The 14,252-nt window shown below is 47.0% G+C and overlaps 1 protein-coding gene across 2 annotated transcripts in view; it reads right to left on the reverse strand.

Moving 5' to 3' along the window:
• Positions 1–5,615: 5,615 nt before the first annotated feature.
• Positions 5,616–14,252, reverse strand: part of Atp6v1e2 (ATPase H+ transporting V1 subunit E2) — a 24,059-nt gene continuing 15,422 nt past the window's right edge. The window contains exons 1-3 of one of the 2 annotated variants that reach the window (XM_010615774.1): positions 8,801–8,861; positions 5,997–6,801; positions 5,616–5,635 (exon numbers count right to left, since the gene is read on the reverse strand). In XM_010615774.1, the coding sequence (XP_010614076.1) occupies positions 6,019–6,699 (681 nt within the window). In that variant the 5' untranslated portion in view covers positions 6,700–6,801; positions 8,801–8,861 and the 3' untranslated portion in view covers positions 5,616–5,635; positions 5,997–6,018. Of the gene's footprint in view, positions 5,636–5,996; positions 6,802–8,800; positions 8,862–14,252 lie in introns of those variants that run through there. The other variant, XM_010615773.3, reaches the window with a different exon arrangement.

Consider the following 14,252-nt stretch of genomic DNA (forward strand, 5'->3'; position numbering starts at 1 on the left):
GTGGAGTTAATGACACTATTCGTAAGAAAAAAAGGGGTATCATTGGCCCCAAATGCTATTTACAGAAAGCTTTTCAGAAAAGGAAAAGTTTTGCCTATAAAGAGACCTATGTATGGGTCTGAGCCAGCTGCTTACAAGGCTTTGGCTTCCCATTTCTGAGCAATTGGTGAATCTCTTGAGCAAGGACTTCTCAGCCTCCAGGTTATGAGCAATACATTTCTGTTGCTTACAGATGATCTTATCTAAGGCATTTTGTCATAGCCTGAACAGATGGAGATAAGTGGGATACACTCGCAGTCCCTTCTGCCAAGTGCCCTGAGCATGCCCCCAGCCCCACCTGCCCATCTGCTGCTTCTGTGGTTGCCTCCTTCTCATCCTATAGATGCTGGGAGCTCATGGGAGGACTCTCTGCCCAGAACTCCACACTTTTCCTTAGCACTTAGATCAACCTAAAATCATCCACTGCCAACTTGTTTGGTGCCCCCTCAAGAGCTCCAACTGCTCTCGTTTGGGCCCTCCCTGTCCATATTAGTGTCCTTTGTGAAGGCTGAGGCCAGAACTATCCTATTCACCGCGAGTGAGGCTGAGCCTGACACATGGCGACAACTCCATCATTATTTGTAGAATGAATGAATAAATAAAAGGACTGCTAATCTGAACTGAAGTGAGTGAAAACACAGGGCTCAAATTTTAAAGGAGCAAAAGCAAGAATCTTCAGAAACACCTTCCACTAATCCAACCCTACCCTCTTGCTCCCACTCTTTTCTTTCCTCTCCTCTCCAACCTTCCCACTTTCTTCCTTCCCTTTCTTCCTCCTCCCTCCTTTCTTTCCTCTCCCCTGCTTTTTTCCTTTCCGCCTTCGTTCCTTCTTTCTTAGAAGTGCACCTGTACCTGCTCCCAGTCAGTCGTGGGCCAGGTGCTGTATGCCGCCCACCTCCCCAACTGCTTTTCTCCTCCACCCACATTTGTGTTCTCAGTTCGCTGACCTGTTACAAGGGCCCAGGCTTTTCTTAGTCTCCTCAAGTCCCCCCCACGCCCCTGTGGAGTCCCCCACAGGCCCACAGGCACCCTTTCTCTGTGGACCCTCTCTGTGACAGAGCCTAAGGTCAGGATACCCTGGGAAGGGGAGAGTTGGCTCCTCCAAGCACCCAGCTAGGCCATGCAACTGCAGACACATCCGTCCTGCTGGCCACCAGAGCTCTGCAAACTTCTGCATGGGAAGTGTTTTGTAAAGTGAACGATGACACCTGCAGTCTGTTCAAACTTTTTTCTCCTTTGTAGTCCCACAAGCCTTATTAGCTTATCATGACCCTGGACTGCTTCCTTGCTTCCTCTGAGTTGCAGATCCAAGCAAATATTTGGCTCTCAAGCTTCCCTCAAGTTCTAACCCTCTGCAATCGCCAGGACATGAATCTGCTCAGGTTTGGTGGCAGCCAGGCTGAAGCCAGCATCACCCCCCTATGGGCTCATCTCCCAGTCATGAAAGAACATGCTTGATTCAATCACTACAAGGTGTCCATGGGTGTGGGAGGCCAGGCAAGGGCCTATCAGGCCTGTATCCTAGGGCTTGGGGTCTCTTGTGCCTTCCACCTGACAAAAGAAGCATTGTCCTGTAGGACAACCCCCGGGTTTGCTGGGAGCTGGCTCTGGATGGAAAGCATAGCCCACGTACTAGAGAGCCAGGGTTTCTCGGCTTGAGGAGGTGGCCGTCCCCAGGGCCAGAGGAACCCCTGCAGCATTCTCTGTGCTGCTGGTCTGGTCCCTGCTTTCTTCAGGGCCTGCCACATGTCAAAGCATCTGCCCCACTCTGGCTCCTCAGGCAGTTCAGGATCAGAAGGAACTCCACACTCCCTGTCCTCCTGGTGGCCCCTGGGGAGGGACCTGATCCACAGGCAGTAGGCATCTGTGCCCAGCAGGCCCACTACTGTGGGCTCAGTTTCCCTCAGCTCCATCCTCCTCCCCCAGCAGCTGTCACCACAAGCACAGCCTCTTCCTGAAGCCAACAGCTTCCCTCGCACCTCGGGAGGAAGTGCTAATGAGAGCACAGGAGAAGGGTGGTGCCTGCTGCGGTTGTCACAGTTTGCTCCTTCAGCTCTGGACTGAGGAGCTGTCACTGGCACCTCCATGAAGGTAGGGTGTGAGCAGTAGTAAAAAGTGGGGAAGGCTAGGCTCCAACAGCTGATCAGCAAAGACCCTGAGAAGCTGCAGCTGTCACACCTGCATGGGACGGAACAGCATTCGGTTGGCAGTCCCAGAACCAGGGCCCACACAGCCCCCATGGAGGAGAAGGTGAGAACCACACGGGTCCAAAGCAAAGTCTTCTGTCTGCATCACAGGGAAAGAGGAGACCACCAGTCCTGGAGCAAAGTGAGTCTTCCCGAGTCCTCAGCGGCCCTTTCCCAGGAACAGTGGAGAAGGATTTTCTTGTCAAAAGCCCCCACCTCATATCCTGCCCCTTCCCATGGGCCAAAAGAGGAGAGCAACCCTGAAGTGCTCTCCCCAGGACCAGGATCAGGCTGGGAAGAAGAATGCAGCGGCCATCCACACTAGTCTGGAGCTTCCTGTGTGCATGCCCTGTGCCAGGCACCAAGTCACACCGTGGCGGGGAGGCAAGAACAGCAAGACTCTCAGCAAGACTCCCTGACCAGAGCGCACTGTGTGTGGAAGAGACGAGACAGGTAGAAAGAGTAGTTATCAGTAAACACAGGCATTGCACAGAAGTCCTCACAGAGAGATGCCATTCTGGTGGCCAGGGACTGTGGGAGGTTGGGCTTAATCACTTGGTTCTTGCTTTGCTAAGGGGACTCAGTGAAGGAGGAGACTGGGATCCAGGAGGCTAGAAAGTGAGAAAGAAATGTTGGAAAAACATAGAGATGCTTGTACTGACGTGGAGGACAGTTTGCCCCACAGGCCTCAATTTCCTATAAAACTCATAAGATCGACACAACTGTCCATGTTTTTGGAGATGAGTTAACAGCAGGGACCGACAACAGATGGAGGCTGGCTCAGGGAGCCAGAGCTGGGAAGGCTTCGGGGTCTCACACGTTCTCGGGTTACAGTAGGAAGAGAAGTCAAGTTCCCAGAAGGCAAGGCAGCCAGGGGACAGGTCAGCTGGGAAGGAAGGGAAGGCTATCCTGGCCTGGCGTGATGCCCGGGAGAGGAGGTAATTCCAAGGGTAGGAGAAAGAGTTTTAAGATGATATGACACTGTAATAAGGCTTCAAGCTGTGGGAAAGTTACCATATGTCCCAGGGTGGGGAGAGGAGAGGGGGCAGGACACTGGCCCTGATTCTCATCTCTCCTGACCTGTGTATCCATGCATGAGTTACACTTCCTCACAGAAGAGCTGGGGAGATTATTCATCATTCACTGAAGCTAATGAGTAACCCCTCCTAGGTCTCTTTCTTCCCATCTAACTCCTCCTCTGGTTTGTCCTCCATATGCAGTGACACTAGGATAGCGTTTTTTAAAGTACAGTTCTCACTGTTTCACTCTTAAAGTTCTTCCCTGACCCCTTGTCACCCACCCACCAGAATTAAAGCTAACTCTGAACAGGGTGCATGACACCATGTAATCCCACCCTGCACATCCTCCCAATCTCATTGTGGTCACTGCCTCCTCACCACTCAACCTCCATCACACATACCTCCACACAGTTCCTCTAACACACCCTACTTTTTCTCATCTCAGGGCCTCTGCACGACTTCTTCCCATGTTTGCTTAGAGCTATCTCTCCAGCTCAATGCCAACAGATCTCTGTGACCATCCAGTCCAGTCATGTACTCCCACAGTATCTTCTGTCACCACTAGACGGGCACTCCTCATGTCATATGGCTACCACAGTCATCACCTGTTCATATGTCCGTGACCTGTTCAAGGATGGGACCAGATCGTATTTCTCAGAGCCCAGCACCCAGCACAGTGCCTAGCTCATTGCTGTCACTTAGAAAATGGTCACTGAATGAATCTGAAACTCAAAAGGCCCCAAAAGAAGACACCCTTTGGGTATCTATCCAGTTGGCAAAGCCCTCTCTTTCTCTGGAAACTGCCCCAGACACTGACTGGGCCTGAAGCAGTCATCCAACCCAAACTGGGCCAAGTGGATACCTTTTCAGAGCAGTGGAATTGGCTTCAAGGAGAGCAAGTTTGCTTCCGGCACTGTTACATGGAGGCTTTGGCACTTGGGCCTTCCATATCCCACCATTTAACCTGGGTAGAGCCGAGGAAGTCAGTTCTGAAAGACAAAAGTGAAGCGGCTTTATGGAGGACTTCAGGTGGGTTTCTGAGTCCCAGAGCCAGCTTTCTGCTGAGGTGATGAGAGATTCCTGCCTCTGTGTCCTGCCAAGGACCTATTTATTAATAACCTACCCCCTACTTTGTGTCTGAATTTCACGAGGTCCCTGCTCCTTGCAGTATGGTACTAACCACACAGGACACAACTTAGCGCTGGAGAGGGTTACTTGGGGTTTATTTTCTTTAAAAAAATGTTTAATAAATAAAGCATGCTCAGGCACAGACTAGACCTTGAAGCACACATACTCCTGCAGAACGAGCTGTGTAATTTGCAGGGCTTGGTACAAAATAAAAACGTGAGATCTACTGTTAAAAAGAGCAAAAAAAAAAAGTACTAGTTAAGATACTAAACTACAAAGTTTTTTCCCTTCTCCTATAGTACCCCCCTCCACTTTTTATGGTATTTATTTGCTATTTAGTGTCTTCTAAAAAGAAATTAAAAATTTAAATTATTGCCATGTTTCTTACCATTCATTTTTATACACTGCAATGCCCATGTGCAAAACCACTGAAATTACACCATCTGTGTTTCTTGGCCTCTCCCAGAAAGTGCCATGAGTTGACTACAGGAGAAGAGCTTAAGTCCTCCTAGGCTTGAACTATCCAGGAGAGGTCCTTGCCAGGCACAGAGTATTTTCCTGACTTTTGGGCCCAGCAAACGTGACAACCATCAGCTCCAGATCTATGCACTGTGTCTGGGCCAGGCACAGATGGCAACCACGATGCCTGCTCTGAAACTCTGCAGCATGGGCACCCACTCTGACCCTCCCTGCACGCACGCCAGGTTCTTGCCAGGGCAGAGGGTGGTAGGGTTCACTGGTAAGCTGAGGAAAGGCTGGGACTCAGGGGTGCATGAGGCTGGGAAGTAGGTGCCTAAGAACTATCTGGGGGAGGTAGGCAGACTTTGGAAGTCAGTAGCATGCATGAGCTTAGGCTCTCAGTCTCTGGCACAGACTCCAAAGTCCTATCAAGGCTTCACTTAGAAATGACAATTCCACGGATAAAAGCAGGAATTTCAAGGCTCTGGAGCACTAACCACAAGGGCTGGGCCTTCTGAATCCTGAGAGACGGAATCCTGCTTGATTCCTCTGACCAGATGCCCATGATGTTGGCCCTGTATGCATGGAAAGGGCCTCCATGCCTCATTAAACAACACAAGTACAGCTGCTGAGGCTGAAATGAAAGAAGGAAAACACACTGTGGTCCGGGTGTGGTGGTGTACACCTGTAATTCCAGCAACTGAGAAGCTGAGGCAGGAGGATTTCTGCAAGTTCCAAGCCATCCTGGTCTATATAGTGAGTTCAAGACCAGCCACGACTACACAGCAAGACCGTCTCAAAAAGCTAAAACAAAGAATAAAGGAAGAAACACATCACACAAGCATATTGGGGAAGCTTAGAATACACGGGCCTATAGGTCAAGAATATGATTCACATACCACAAGGGTACACTAACAAAAGACAGCTTCACTCCCCTACTCCCAGACCACAAAATGGCCCAGATGCTCTTCTCTATATGAGTGAACGGGAATTTGGTTTCTGAGCATTAATCTGACCTTTACTACAAAGTTAACAAAATATAATGTCTTAGCTATTCAGAGCTAAAGCTTTTTTTAATGGAAAAAGATAGGACAATAGCAAGACTTTCAAAGAGGAGAAGCCTTATGAGTTTCCTTTGCCCAAATAATTTAAGACAGCAATTCACCCCAGCTTCACTTTCCAGAGTCTCATACAAAGAACTTTCTGTTGGCGTTAGCTCCAAACAAAGCCTTTCGTATTTCTGGCATCTTTTGCCGGGCAGAGAGATCAAGTCGACTTTCCAGGGTATTGGAAACCTTTATCATCTGATTGCAACTATAGACCTCCACGCCTCCAGCTGCACTCCTAGCCAGGTATGCTTCTTGATCAAGCCTGACCTGCACTTGTTTTTGGGAGATCATCACGTACTCAGGAATGGCTTTTTGCACTGCAGCCTCCACGAGGAGAGAGTCCTGAGGCCTACAGCGCACAATCATCACGGGCTCCAGCAATCGGAGCAGAGTCTGCAGCACTAGTTTACTCAGGAGCTCCTGGTACATGAGTGGGTCTGCCACAATTCTACTGAGTCTCAGCTTTGCATCACTGAGCAATTCTGAGATGAGGTCGTCTTGTGCTGTCAGGACTTTCAGCCTTGCCTGATTCCTCATGGTGGACATCTGGATCTTCTTCTGCTGTTCTATCTGCTTCTCCTTCTTCTCATAATACTCCATAATCTTGAGTCGCTGGGACTGCACAAGGCGTCCTTTCTCAATGTTGAACTCCTCCTCAGCCTTAGCATCTATTTCCTCTGCCTTTTCATTGGCTTCCTGCTCAATGAAAGCCATCATGTGCTTAATCTGCTTCTGTACAGCAGCATCAGTTAGAGCCATGGCTTCTCTCAGAAAGTGGGGCGGGGAGAAAGCTGGTGGACCCTTTGGTTACTTGAGTGAGGGCAGAGTTTCGAGAATGTCTCTGAAGTTCCTCTTCCCCAGCTGTGGAGAACACAAGATGAGGAGAGAGAGAAAGTCAGAGCCTAGAGAGAAGAATCACAGAGACTATCTCCATAACTCTTATTTGACAGATGAGCAAACTGCAATCCAGAGAGGGAAAGCAGTTTGTCTTAGGTTATCCCTTAGGAGAACAGAGGCCTCCACCTGGATATCCAGTGGTCCATGCCTGATATACTCAGATTTTCATTATTAAATAACAATAGGGAGTTAGGGAAGACCTACTTTACAAGTTCTCTAGGCAAGGATGACCTAAGACTCAGACAGGAAATCAGTGGAATGGAAATACCCAACTAATACATAAATGGAAATAACATGAACAGTGGAGGTGGAGAGGACTGGGAAGAGTCACAAGAAATTGTGGTCAGACAGACAGACACACACACACACACACAAACTATATATGGGCAAAGAGCTTGAGTGGACATTTCTCCAAAGAATATATATACAAGAGGCCAACAGGTATATGGAAAGATTTTCAACATTACTAATAAATAGGGAGATGTGGATCAAAATTATAATGAGATATTATCTCATACCTGTTAGGATGGCCATTGTAAAAGAAAAAAATTACAAGTACTGGCAAGGATTTATAGAAACTGGATCCCCTGTGGACTGTTGGTGGGAAGGTAAAATGGTACAGCCACCATGGAAGACAGTAGGGAAGTTCCTCAAAAAATTAAAACTGGAATTACCACTTCTGGACATTTACCAAAATAATTGAAAACAGGATCTCAAAGAGAGATTTGCATACTCATTTTTATCGCTTTCACAACAGCCAAGAGTTGGAAACAACCTAAACATTCCTTGAAGGATAAATGGACAAAGAAAATGTAATATATGCCACCATGGAAGACAGTAGGGAAGTTCCTCAAAAAATTAAAACTGGAATTACCACTTCTGGACATTTACCAAAATAATTGAAAACAGGATCTCAAAGAGAGATTTGCATACTCATTTTTATCGCTTTCACAACAGCCAAGAGTTGGAAACAACCTAAACATTCCTTGAAGGATAAATGGACAAAGAAAATGTAATATATATATCTAGTTTCTCATTCTTTATGACTGAGTGGTACTCTTATATGTGTGTGTGTGTGTATATATATGTGTGTGTGTATATATATACAATATATATACATATGAATATATATGCATAGTGTTCCTCCTCATAAAGAAAGGAAATCCTATCACATCTTACAATGTGGATGAATCTTGAGGATATTATTCTAAGTGAAATAAGACAGTCATAAAAGGACTGTATGTTCCATTTACATGAGGTATTGCAAGTAATCACACTCATAGAAGCAGAAAATAGAAGGATGGTTGCCAGGGACCAGGGGGTGGGGGACATGGACAGTTGTTTAATGCATGTAGAATCTTGGCCATGCAAGATAAGAAAGTTCCAGAGCTATACTGCACAATAACATGCATATAGCCAACAATTCTGGACTGTACACCTAAACGTTTATGAAGAATATAGATTTAATGTTATCTTTACCCCCCACAACACACACATACACAAATGCTGTCCACAAAAATGTACATACTCACTCACTGAGCTTTGTAGAAAACCCAGTGTTCATGACAAAGACCAAGGCCTAGAGTTCAGCAAGAGACACTGTCAGTGGAAGATGACAAAACAAAACACTAACCCACCTACTCTTGTTATTTTAGGATGCACTTCTTGTTTTGCTTTGTTTTAGTACTGGAGATCAAACTCGGGCCCTTGCACTTACAAGGCAGGCGGCTGAAACACTGAGCTAAATCCCCAACCGCAGGATGCCCTTTTAAAAATATATATATTTTAGTAAAAAGACCAAAACATTCTCCATTTCTAGATAACAAGTCAATTAAGTGGTTTTCAAAAAATACCTCCCTGAGTTACCCTGCTGATCACAAGCTCTGGGGGCCACTGTGGACTAAAAGCAGAGGAAGCACAAGACACAGGAAGCCACAGGTTAAGTGTGTGAAGGAAAAAATACCATAGCTGAGGCTACCAGTCTCCTGCCAAGGCCCGCCTTTGCTCTGGCGCCGGGAGTCTGCACACAGAACATGGAACTTGGAACATACCCTGGAACCTGGCACTGTCGCTCCCTTCTTTGTACAGACAACCCTCCCAGTCTGATCAGGCAGCCTGAATCCATAAAGCCGGGCTGTCCCTTGGGACGGCTGGCCATGTCTGCCAAGAGAAGGACAAGAGGGATTTCTCTGGCACCCAGGCCAGGGCCAGACACTTCCCTGCACACTCAGAATCTCAATTAAGTTGGCACACAGTGGGCTCCACTCCAGGGTGGGGGATCACCTTAACAGACGCGTGTGGACCCTGGCAGGCAATTTATTAATTTACTAATGAAAACTACAGCTGTCTTACTGGCAGTTCATGGCCTCCTTTCCCTGAATGTTGAGTGGCCTGGGAAGCCAAATCTGGAGGTGGTTTAATGAGAAATTAGCACAAGTAAAAGTCACCAGATGGTCTTTAAGGGAGTCACACCTGCCACAGAGGCTGCCAGTCTGAGAAGCGGGCACCTCTCTGTGCCCAGACAGGGCATGAGTGGGCATGGCCAGCTCCCACAGCATGGGCTCCAGAGTTAGCCTGCTGGAAGGCCTGGTTCTGCACTGACCTTGGTATGACTCTGGCAGAGCAGCCTGGCCCTCGAAGACTCAGTTTTCTCATTTGTATGGTGGAGATAATATGAGCACCCACCCTGTGGGATCATCGTGAGGATTAAATGAAAGAAGTGACTGTTGATCTAGGCGCAGAGCTAACCTTCATGTTTGGTAACCACCATCGACATTGCTACCGCTATCGCTCCTAACTCTTCTCTGGTTTAGGCTTCATTCTTCATCACAGTTCCTCTTTGTGTTTACTGACTGCCTAGCACTGATCCGATTTCCATTCACTAAAGTGAAAAGTTATTTTAGTCTTGCTTTTGAAACTTAGCAGCCCTGCCTGGAATTCAGAGATCCCCTCAGTGCTTCACGGCACCTTTGCCCAGTCTCAGGCATCAACCATAAGTTTGGTGATGGTGGGTGAAATTCTTGAATGCCAGGGCCTTCCACCGGGAGCAGAGTGGAGTGATTTCATGGCCCACACGCATCCTCATCCCAGCTTCGGCAGTTCTGGGTTCTCGTGCTTGTCCCTGCATCCCTACTTCTTCACATTTCTTAGTGCCAGGACTCAAAAGCAGCTGCAGGGTGGGGTAGGGTTCAAAGTCGGGGCTACAGCAAATGTCTCTGCAGGAATGCGTGTACTTGGTGTAATGGGTCTGGCAGATATAACTTCTAGGCTGTCTGGGATGGGCATTATGAGCCCACATGGGCTGGCTGCTTGAGCAAAGCAACAAAACAAACCAAGCCACATACATGTCTGCTTTTGCATGAGAGCTCAGACCCCTCTGCTCAGCCGAGGCAGGCTTGCCTGGTATCTATCCCCTGGCCTTGTGTTTGGGGCTGGGGGTAGCAGGTAGGGCTCCAAGCCAGGCTTTTCATTGGCCCCTAAACACATCAACCCAGCCCCACCTAACAGCTTTTGCACACAATGTTCTCTCAGCTAAAATGGTCTGCCCTGCTTCCCTCTGCTTGTTAAATCTCACTCTCATTTTCAGGCCTCACTGAAGCCCCACCACTTCCTGGGCCTCTGGATTTCTGGCAAAGCCGAGGACAGCATGGCCCCCTTTCCAGATACCATTCAGAGCTAGCTTCAGTGTCTTTTGTTGTTCCAACCACTTTTACTTCTGATAATGCTTCTGGAGAACAGGAACTCCTCCAGCAGGGATTAGAGCACAGTTACTGGAAACATTGGATTAAACATTTGGAGGTGAAGAGAACGTTTCTCTTTTTGTGTTTGGCTCTTTTATTGTGAAATTTAATGCATGTTCAGGAAAGTGCACAGAATGTAAATGTACAGTTCAAAGAATTATTACGAGGCAAAAATATCCTCTAACCACTACCCTGGTTAAGAACAGGAATACAGCCTGCATGCCCAAGCACCTCCTCCTCCCCTGTGACCTTGGCAGAGACATTTCACACCTGGCGATTTTGTTTTTGGTACCAGGTATTGAACTCAGGACTTGGGCTTGCAAGGCCCACTGAGCTAAATCCCCCGGCCCTCAAACCTGGCAATTTTGTCTTTGTGGGTGCAAGAGAGTTTTTAGAGAAAGTATAATTTCTCTTTCTTTGGGTCCTTGCCTACGTGAGACTGTACAGAACCTGGAGCATCTGTGCTTCACCCCAGCTAGGTTTGTGAGAGAGTCTGAGGTCAGCCCTGTCGAGTGTGGGTTCCTCATTGCTGGCCAAAAGGGAAGTGGCTGCAGACTGGGGCCTCCTGACACTGCAGGGATGCAGGGTGAGGAAGGCAAAGGGGCTCTCCAGAGCTCCGAGCACAGCGCAACTTGCACAATCCAGGAAGTGGGTGAAGAAATTTAGGAAATCCTTTTGGGGATTTTAAGTACAGTATTAAGTATGTGGGAAGGGTGCATCCTCCTTTTTGATTTCAACAAATGTTTGAACTGTGTGAGGTACTGGGTAGGCATGAGAGACAGGCAGTAGAGAACAAAGCAGGTATCAGCCTGGAGTGAAGGGATCCAACCCTGAACCCCCCACCCCAAGCTCATCATGGCTGTTTTACCAAGTATTAACCTGAAGACATTTAAATCTTTTGGTGGATGGTGTAAGATGTCCCACTGGTGACAATCAAACACCAGTGCAGGAAAAGAGATGAAGATGAATGAAAGGGTACATAGCAATGTAGGAGAACTCCGACAAGAAAACAAGGCTTTGGGCAGATCCAGAGGAACAGCTTCATTTTCAGGAGAGTCACCTGGGAAAGATAGACCATTGGTAGTATTCATTGAGAATAATTTGTTCAAATAGGGAAGAATGACTCGAGTCTTTACTTAGACCATTGCAATGCCTTTGCATTTCCAGAGAGAACACTGGTTTAGACAGGTGGAAAGATACCTGCTGCTCTCACACTGGTTTAGGCTAAGTGGCAGGGAAGAAAGGAAAGAGGTGCAGTGACTGCAGACTCCAGTCGAAAGAGGGGTCCTGTGGGTGAGGAGTCCATCAGGGAGGAAGGAATAAAGACTGGCTTTGCGGATGGACACTTCCATAAACAGAGAGAATGAAGCCATATAGATGCTGATAATGCTGCAAAGGCACAGTGGTGGGCAGCTGGAGGGGGTCAATGGGTTTAGCAGCAGCAGATAGGCTTTCAGGGGGGGCGTCTGGAGAGATGCTGGGGTCTGGTTTGACTGGGAACATTGAACAGTATCTGAGAGTTTGGACAGTAGGCAAAAAGCCCCACTTTTGAGCTGGGCTGTTACTTGACCATAAACCTGTTTCAGGAAGATTAGCTTGGCAGGGTGGAGGCAAGAGAAGCCAACTATAAACCAGATGGAGACCACAGGGTTAAGGTCTGGGACAAGTGACATGGCATGGGGAATGGAAGAAGGTGCCCAAGGCACGAGGACTGTCGTCAGGGTTGACAAGTAGGGGTCTGGCACTCAGGGCAGAGCTGATAGGCTCCAGATGAGGGTGGGGGTAAGCAGGAACTAGGTGTTCTGCTCTCTGGGGAGCAAGCTGAAGAAAGAGAAATAATTCATTTGGTCAGAAAGACACCTAGAGAAAATCAGGAATGCCTGGAAAACTTCAACTCTGCTTCAGTGCTGGCAGTAAGGGTCACATGCAGTTTTAGTCCAAGAACTCTACCACCCCAGGGCAAAGCAGGCTTTGGTACCAGCTGGAGAAGGCAAATACCTGCAGGAACCATGCAGGTAAAGAGAAAAGCCATGTAAGCAGGGAGACATTTTTGCCTAAATAATTTACATTAAGAATGTACAACTTCTCTTTCTAAAACATCTGCTGTCGGATTACTTCAAAGCAGCTGGGTTCCCCTTACTTCAAAGCAGCTGGGTTCTCCCCAGAAGCAATTTGCTTCAAATTTGCATAGCTTAAAGTTTCTGGGATACCTTCCCCCATAAGAAAAGCCCTTCATTTCCATCTCTTTCTCAAATGGCAAACAAGGCTCAGGCCCAGTCCTCTGCCCTGCTAGACACTGTGGACTTGGGATCCTAAGACCTGACTTTTTAAGATGCTGGAAATTCCATCTCAAAAATAAAACATATCTATTGGTTTTGTGTTAAAATACACACAGACTTTGTCATTTTAACCATTTTAAGTGTACAGTTCTCTGTAGCATAAAGTACATTTGAAACCAAATGGAATAGAAAATCCAGAATTCATTGTAGGTAGTAAAATTAAATACTGCTTTGTCAAACTTTTATTTGTTATACGTATCTGTATATACACATATGTTATGTATTCTGGTTCACAACGAAACACGCATTTATTACTGTGATCCACAGTACAAAATGACTGAAACATACTAGTCTGAACCACTCTCCTTAGGAAGTAGTTAAGCAACCATCTATTGTTACATAAGAAAATGTACCTTGGAAGGCCTCATGTTCCCTCTCAATCCTCTTATCAGAACACTCATCCCAAAATGCAAGCCCTTTCTAACGTGGGAGACAGGTAGGTAGGAGTGGTCTAGATTTGGAAACGTGGTGTACAAGGGGTTTATGCAGCCACCAACGTCAGCATCACCTCGCACTGGCAAATGGGAGACATCCCAGGATGGTAACTGCCCCAAGGCCGGACTCACCTCTCCCGGTCAGGAGGAGAGGAAGCAGGCTGTCCCCAGTACAGGAAGTAAACCTCTCTGCCACAGATGCTGTGTTGCGCCACAGCCTGGTGTCAAGGGAAGTGCACTGCCCTTGGATCAGAGGTTGGGATCCAGTCCTGATGCCACTCACAGGTTGGGTGATCTGTAAAAAGATCCAGTGTGCTCAGGTCCTGTCTTAGGTGATGTGGGGGTGTTGGCCAGAGGTGCGTACAAGATGGATATGCAGAGGTAATGGACTTTTGGAGCCACACACCTTAAATCTCCTGAAATGCATGGTTAGAGCCTGCAGGACCATAAATATAAACAGGATTAAGATGCATGCCAATTAAGTCTAGAAGTTTTTTGGTGGAGTTTTTTGGATCTTCAATGTAGAGTATCATATCTCCAGCAAATAATGATAGTTTAACTTCTTCCTTTCCTATCTTTATTGCTTTAATTTCTTTCTCTTGTCTAATTGCTGTGGCTGATGTTTCCAGAACTATATTGAAGAGAAGTGGTGATAGTGGGCATCCTTGTCTTGTTCCTGATTTTAACATGAAGGTTTTCAGTTTTTGGCCATTCAATATGATGTTGGCTGATGGTTTTTCATAGATAGCCTTTATTAAATTGAGGTATAGACCATCTATTCCAATTTTTTGCAGGGTTTTTATCATGAATGGGTGTTGAATTTTATCAAATGCTTTTTCTGCATCTATTGAGAGGATCATATGGTTTTTGTCCTTGACTTTGTTAATATAATGTATTACATT

The sequence above is a fragment of the Fukomys damarensis genome, unplaced genomic scaffold, assembly GCF_012274545.1.
Source record: "Fukomys damarensis isolate Sample0158 unplaced genomic scaffold, DMR_v1.0_HiC HiC_scaffold_2, whole genome shotgun sequence".
In the NCBI taxonomy this organism is placed as follows: domain Eukaryota; kingdom Metazoa; phylum Chordata; class Mammalia; order Rodentia; family Bathyergidae; genus Fukomys; species Fukomys damarensis.